This window comes from Primulina eburnea, chromosome 4, assembly GCF_022965805.1.
Source record: "Primulina eburnea isolate SZY01 chromosome 4, ASM2296580v1, whole genome shotgun sequence".
Classification (NCBI taxonomy): domain Eukaryota; kingdom Viridiplantae; phylum Streptophyta; class Magnoliopsida; order Lamiales; family Gesneriaceae; genus Primulina; species Primulina eburnea.
This window is the reverse complement of record NC_133104.1, coordinates 34,947,540-34,954,999: the sequence shown is the minus strand read 5'-3', so window position 1 is coordinate 34,954,999 and position 7,460 is coordinate 34,947,540. Positions and strand designations below refer to the sequence as shown.

At 36.7% G+C, this 7,460-nt stretch overlaps 2 protein-coding genes across 2 annotated transcripts; both read right to left on the bottom strand.

Annotated features, from left to right (window-relative positions):
* Positions 1–421: 421 nt before the first annotated feature.
* LOC140830234 (uncharacterized) lies at positions 422–1,909 on the bottom strand. Its single transcript, XM_073193517.1, has 2 exons — positions 1,321–1,909; positions 422–1,071 (listed from the first exon to the last, which is right to left on the bottom strand). Exons 1-2 carry the CDS (start codon positions 1,907–1,909, stop codon positions 422–424), a joined length of 1,239 nt encoding a protein of 412 aa, XP_073049618.1.
* A 3,157-nt stretch (positions 1,910–5,066) lies between these two features.
* LOC140829829 (glutaredoxin-C6-like) lies at positions 5,067–5,785 on the bottom strand. Its single transcript, XM_073193117.1, has one exon. The coding sequence runs from the start codon at positions 5,739–5,741 to the stop codon at positions 5,304–5,306; it is 438 nt and encodes a 145-aa protein (XP_073049218.1). The 5' UTR covers positions 5,742–5,785; the 3' UTR covers positions 5,067–5,303.
* Positions 5,786–7,460: the final 1,675 nt, after the last annotated feature.

Sequence of the window (7,460 nt, the reverse complement as noted above, 5' to 3'; positions counted from 1 at the left end):
TTTTCAATCCAACCTCCAGCAAAGCCCATTTTAACCATCATTGCCTGTAGGAAATTCCACTCCACCCTGTCATACGCCTTGCTCATATCTAGTTTTAACGCTGCAAACCCACTTCTTCCTTGTCTCCTGTTTCTCATCCAGTGAATAGCTTCAAAACCCACAATAACATTATCTGTGATCAGTCTACCCGGGATAAAAGCACTCTGAAACTCATCAATCAACTTCGATAAAACAGGCCGTAAACGATTAGTGATTGCCCGAGCCGCAATTTTATAACATACATTGCATAGGCTAATTGGTCTAAAGTCCTTAACCATCATTGGGTTTTTTTACTTTAGGAATGAGGGTGAGAGGGGTCTCGCCCCAAGAGTCTATGGAGATACCATTATTTAGAAAATTAAGAACAGCCGTTGTGATATCTCTACTTACTTCCGACCAACATTTCTGGTAAAATAGGGGGGGACATACCATCCAATCCGGGAGCTTTATCTGGGTGCATGTCAAAGAGTGCTTTCCTCACGTCTGATTCTGAAAAGGTCTTGCCCAAGATATTATTCATCTGGTCATCCACACACGGCTTCACAACATCTAACACTGGTCCCATGTCCGAAGCGGAGGGCGAGTTTGCTGTGAAGAGGGTCTTATAGTAATCCAAGACGATGTCTGCTAAGCCAACTTTATCGGAGCACCAATCTCCATGTGATGAAACTAGGCCACCTATAGCATTCTGTGTCTTTCTTTTGGTGGCTGTCGCATGAAAATATCGTGAATTTCGATCACCGTCTTTTAGCCAACTCGATCTACTGCGTTGCCGCCAATACAACTCCTCTTGAGATGCGAGTTTCTCAGTTTCAATCTCCAACTCTTTTATCTGGGAGGCAGATGCATTCCAATTACTGCTAGTTCGGAGAGTATTCAGTTGTGCTCGCTTTAGCTTTAGTTGTTTTGGTATGCTTCGAAAGCGATGTGTGGCCCAGCCTTGAAGTGCTTTCTTACAGGATTCAATACGCTCTTGGACAGGCAAGGAGCAATCATGCGTACCCCAGCCATCTTTTATCACCTCAATGCAGTCTGCCTCCAACAACCAGAATCTTTCAAAGCGGAACAGCTTTTAACCATACATGGACTGTGGCGTGTGCTGTATGTGGTGGGCTTTCAAGACCATGCATATTGGGCGATGATCGGAATGGAAGAAGTCTAGCGAGCTAGCCCGAGCAGTGGGATAGAGTAATCTCCAGCTTATGTTCCCCACATATCTATCGAGACGCTCAAAGATCACACTGTCGTTTCTCCGTCTATTTAACCAGGTAAAGAAGTCACCTTGACAATAGATATCTTGTAGTTCACATAGTTCAAGGATATTTCGGAAAGCTTGCATCTGTGAGGCACCCCGTCGGATACCGCCTAGTTTTTCGCTATCATAGCAAATCTCATTGAAGTCCCCACCCACCAGCCACGGGAGATCGGTATACACATCCATATTCTTAAGACGCCCGAGGAGGTTCCAAGAGAAATGTCGCAGAGAGACATCGGATTGGCCATAGAAACCTGTAAATCTCCAACCCTTCCCATTCTCCTGAATGATGCTATCAATATGGCCCGAAGAGAATGACTTTATAGACACATTTAACAGTTCCTTCCAAAGCATAGCTAGACCTCCACTTTTACCTTTGCAGTCAACCATAAAACAACCAGAAAAACCCAACATAATCTTCCAATGCTTACAGTTAGTCTCCCTCATTTTTGTTTCACTTAAAAATAAGAGAGTCGGGTCCTTCTCGGCGATAAGACGCCGTAGTTCACGGAATGCACGGGGGTTCCCAAGCCCCGGGAGTTCCAGCTTATGAGATTCATAGTGATCGGCGGGGCTGCAAAGCAGCCGCCGTCGGTGAGACAACAGAGTCCCCATGTTCCTCCCCTAACCTTGTTTTCTTTTTCCTTGGGCTAGAATAATCCATCGAGATGGAGTCCTCCCCACGAGGATGGAACTGTCTCTTTACCTCATGCTGCAAAGTTGTATTGGACATCATAAGTGTATCTTGACCTGCGTCTCATGCTCGCCGTTTCCACTGTTTACCCCCTTTATTCTTGGTCTCCACTCGTACTTCAAGAGAATTCATGGTTCCTGATGCTAGCATCTGGGTCTGTAGAGATTTTGAGCTTTGTTCTATAACCATATTATTTCTGGAAGAGGGAGAGTGGGCTGGGGCAATTTCAATCTCAGTGAGGGGCCTGTCCGGAATCTGTACAAGGGCCGATTCGTCCTCCAGCTCTGCATGGGCCATTCTTTCGAAAGGCATTATAGGCTGACTCAAGGTGACTATCAAATTCTTCCCTTTGGCCACCCTCTGTTCCTCGCCCGATGAAGATGGAGTATCCTTCTGTGGGGACTTAGACTTCGAGTTACTCGAGTGATTCCCTTTTCCTCCACCGGAGTGTGTGGCAGCCCTTAACCATGCCCCATAGGTAGGGTTGTTTTTATCAACCCCATCATCTACACAATCTCTACATGAATGTCCGATTCTCCCACAAGCATAACAGAAATCTGGTAATCGTTCATTGATTAGAAGCACAATAATGTCCTCAGTCTCACCTCCTGTATTGACTCTGATAAATTTCATCAACGGACGGTTGACCTTTATGCACACTCGAATACGAGCAAAACGTCCCAAGTAGGCACCGTTCTCTCCTGGATCTAATTCCTCCAGTCGTCCTATCTGTCGTCCCACTTTGGATAAGAAGTCCTCTTGCATTAGGGCCAATGGAAGGTTGTGGCAGTGTACCCAGATAGAAATCTCATCAAATATCATGGAGCTTGGATTCTGCCATCCCTTCGGTTCAGTAAAGATTACCAGGCTCTTGAAGAAATTCCATGGGCCATCTTTCAGCGCTCTCTTTCGATCGCTTAGAGGTTTGAATTCACAGACAAAGACGTTGTCACCCATAGACTCAATATTGATCTTACGTGTGGCTTGGAGAATACGAGGGAGTTGTTGTCGGAAAGTTTCACGATTAATGGCTTTTGGTGAAAGGACCTTCGCAACCAAGCAATCTGCCAGCCGTTCCGCTCCAACCCGGGTCTCTGTCTCGTTCAGTGTTAATATTGCATGTGGTTCTGGTTTGGATATCTTCATCAACTCGACGAGGCGTACGATTTCATCGGGATCCATGTTAAGATCCTAACGAGGGGGAAGAACCAACGCTCAAATCACAAAGGTGATTGAGCGGATCAATCCCGTATAAGAACGGGCAGCCAATCCTTATGGAGGTTCGCAAACCCTAGAGCTCACAAACCCCAAGGGAATACTGGGGAATAATATAATGTAAAACTGAAAGAATAACTAAATGAACACACGAATTTTTACGGATGTTTGGAGACTTTAAATGCTTCTACGTCTCCCCTTCCATCACGAATATAGGTTTTTACTAAAAGACTTTGATATATTACAACAGATTGTATTAATCCACTTTAGTTCATCTTACACATTTTCAAACTGAAACTCTTAGTTTATCAATACTTTTAAATAAATTAACCGAATCTCTCTAACTGGTAGCCTGAATACTATGAATAAATACAATGAGTTTAGAGCTGAGTGTGCGATCTGTAAAATTGAGAAAATACTTGAGAAATGTATCGCAACTGATTGAAAATTGTAGATTGTTCGTTTTGTGTTGTTTTCACCCCAATTTTCTTAAACTGATTCGATCAGCTATAAATAGTCTTCGATCACAACGGTCGTATTGAATGCATTAAATGACTAATATCCGTTTAATAGTCTATTTTGTTCTGATTCATCTGTTCTGCTTTGGTATGATCTGTCAATCTGTCTGCTGATACTTCAACTGATGACGTGGTCAAGTGATTAGGAGTCAACTGATCAGCCGATCAGTTTAGTTGGACATTATTAACTCTAATTGATGTCCTATCAGTTATGAATACTTCAGTTTAAAGTTTTTCCAGTTCAGTTCAAACGAAGTCTTCAGTTACGATTACTCGATTTGTTCGATCATTTTGGTTCTTCAGTTTTTTTTATGGATTTTCTTATCAAAATCTGAAACTTATAATATTCCAAGATCTTTTTTCATCGAATAATCCACTGTCAGTTTCACTAGGACAACATTTGCTTCGGAAACATTTATACGCATAAATGACCAGTCTTCTTCTTGAATGCAGTTCGGCTAGGATATGTGATTACCCATTGGATCATGAGCCTTGTACATTCACCAAAACTAAGACATTATTTAATTGGCATCCTAATTTTAAAATTTTCACTTTTATTTTTAAAAACTACTCACTTCTAATGTTTTCTCCTATTTCACGATCTATATATTTAATCACTTCGCTGAAAAAAAAATATTTTACTAACATTCACTTTTGCTGATTTTTCAATTTGTAAATTTAAAGTTATCATCTTCGATTTAAACTAACTTTTAACCAAATCAAAGTATATTTACAACCTTTGTTGCATACATATATTGTTTAATGCCAGCAAAACATATTTGCATCATATATTCTTTTTTATGCATGAGGGGTATTAAGGTTCCTCTTAAAGAAAACAATTAATCATAAATACAAAAACAGAAAAATTTTTAATTAATATGGTAATTTGACTGTGATTAAAGCATGAAATTAATTTAATTTAAGGTTTTGAAAGGTCAACCCAATGAACTGGAGTATCAGAAATCATGGATGCCAACCATGGTTAAGACTAGATTAAAATATTTAAAAATTTCTCACCATTTTGCAGTCAAAAGTAGTTTGCAATGATGAACATGTAAAGTGCATCTTCGAAGCAACTGTGATCAAAATTTTGTCTTGGAATCATTTCATCCAAGTATTATAAAAACAAACTCAGGAATATTCAGCTTCAATTGCTTGAATATTCGTAAAAATATATATAAATAAAATTCGCAAAATTCTATGAAAAGTTTTGCAAAATTTGGATATATAATAACATATGAAAAAAATTAATCTCTGAATTTAGGTTTCACCATGGGAATTAGGAACGCTGAATCTGATGAAAATTATAGCCCAGTACTAGTCTTGCAAATTTATAAAGATTCACTGAGTTTTACATATGCAATCATAAATTCAACTTAAATTTATCCTTGTTACAATTTCAAGAACTACAAGAAAATACTAATTAACAAGCTTACAACATAGGAAAAGAAATCATAATAATTATAATTTATATTAAACTTCTCATAGAAATAATTAATTATATATATATATATACAGACACAAGCACATAAATTTCAAATATTATGATTATTAGTAATTATGAGTAGCATATATTTAAGGGCTAGCTGACTAAGAATTCATTTCTAAGAGCACCAACTTCGACAAGCTTGGGGACAAGATTATTACTCAAATGTAAAGCAGCCAGACTCTCGAAGCCACCAACACACACGCCGCCTATGTACAACGCCGGGACCCCGCTCGCGCCGTCTGAGGTCGCGTCATCGCTGGTCTCCCGCTGGATGAGGGCGGTGATTTCGTCTTCTTCGAGCTCTATGACCGTGGGGTAGACGCCGATGGTGGAGAGGAGATGTTTCATGACATGGCACATGCAGCAAGAAGATCGGCTGAAGATGATCAGAGGGTTTTCAGAGATGAGGCGTTGGATGCGCATCTCGGTGGATTCGGAGACGTCGATAGCGAGAGGGGAGTTGGTGGTCGAGGTGAGTTCGAGGCGGACGCCGTTATCTGCTAGCGGCCAGTTATTTCGAACGCCTTCCATCGCCGCCGTCGAGATTTTACTAGGGGACGTGGAGGAGAAATGACTGAATCAGAGGTTTATTATATACGAAAAAATAGAGCAAGTGGTCGTTGGAAAAAAAGGCATTTCTTAAGCCACCTATTTTTTATTATTATTTATTTTAATAATAATAATAATAATAATAATAATTATTATTTTAATAATAATAATAATAATAATAATAATAATAATAATTTCTTCGAGTAATTTTTTATTTTATTATTTATTTTCATTAAATATAATATTTTTGAACCTACAAATAATCACCCAATGATCTTTTTTTATTATTAGGTTCGCCTAGTGTCCTTTTTTTTTCTTTATTAATATTTTTTTAACATTTTGAGTTGATTGGCTACTTCTATAAATAAGTAATATTTTATTTCATATTAGAAACTAATTTTTTAACTTATTAATTAAATTTATAAAACTGAGAAGTGTCCATGTATGTTATGTTATATATTTACTTTTAATAAATAATTAATTTAATAAAACATTAACCTCATTTAAGTGAGTTGACTTGGATACCATATTTCATAGTTCACGTTTCTCTTAAATATTAAATATCCAATTGGTAAAAAAAATTCCCACTACAATATAATCTATAAACCTGCAACTCATGTTTTTACAAAGGTTAATTTGTCCCATTTTCACAAAATAATCAAATTTTTATTCTATTAAATTATAATCTTATATATATATATAGCTGTTCAATTGGTGTGTTTTTGTTTTTATTACAAATATAGCTGTATACTTTTTATACATCAAAACGTGAATCATTTTTCATTTGCAATATATATTTCACAATAATATACTTTATTTTTATAAGAATAAATTATAGATAAAAAGACATATTAAATTTGATGTAAAAAATAAATTCAATACAATTATAGTTTGTATAAAAATATACTGCGTAATTTCAAATTATACATCATGTCAGTTTTACAGAATCAACAGATTATATATATATATATATATATATATATATATATATATATATATATATATATATAATCTAAATAATTAAAATCCTACAAGTTAGTGTATAAAAGAAATGGAAGAATGTGAAGGTGGGTGACATCACAAAGGAAAATATTACGTGACTGATGACGTAAGAGATAAGGCTATATAGATGGGAGATGCATGTAGGAATTTGCACTAGATGACAATAGAAATGAAGGGATCACGTGGATCTGTTTCTTGGCTTCTACATCTTCATCATTCGGTGTAAATTATTGAAGGGTTCATGCTAAAAAAATCTCTATGAACAATGTTTTATTTGTTTTCTGTTCTCATGTAATAGTTTTTTGGTTCATGATTACAATTTATTTCTTTTAACTTCATATCAATGACAGTTTTACTATTATATATCATGGGATAATTGGAGAAAAATCCCCATTCTGAAACTAAAATTGTTGTTCAGTCCGTCCATCAGAGTTTTTTTTTTTTTTTTTTTGAACTCCCGGATACATCAAAAAATTTATTTTGAACTCTCTGATATAAGATTTACCTCATTTATTTAAGGATTTCTTTTTTTATCGTCTCCTCCCTCAACCAATGTTATTATAATGTTATTATACTTCCTCTCTCTTCTTCTTCACCATTTTGCTCGACCATAACCAAATACATCATCAGCAAAAAACAGATAATAAGTAGATTTTCTAAATCTTACTTATTGATATATAAGACATATAGATTTGGATC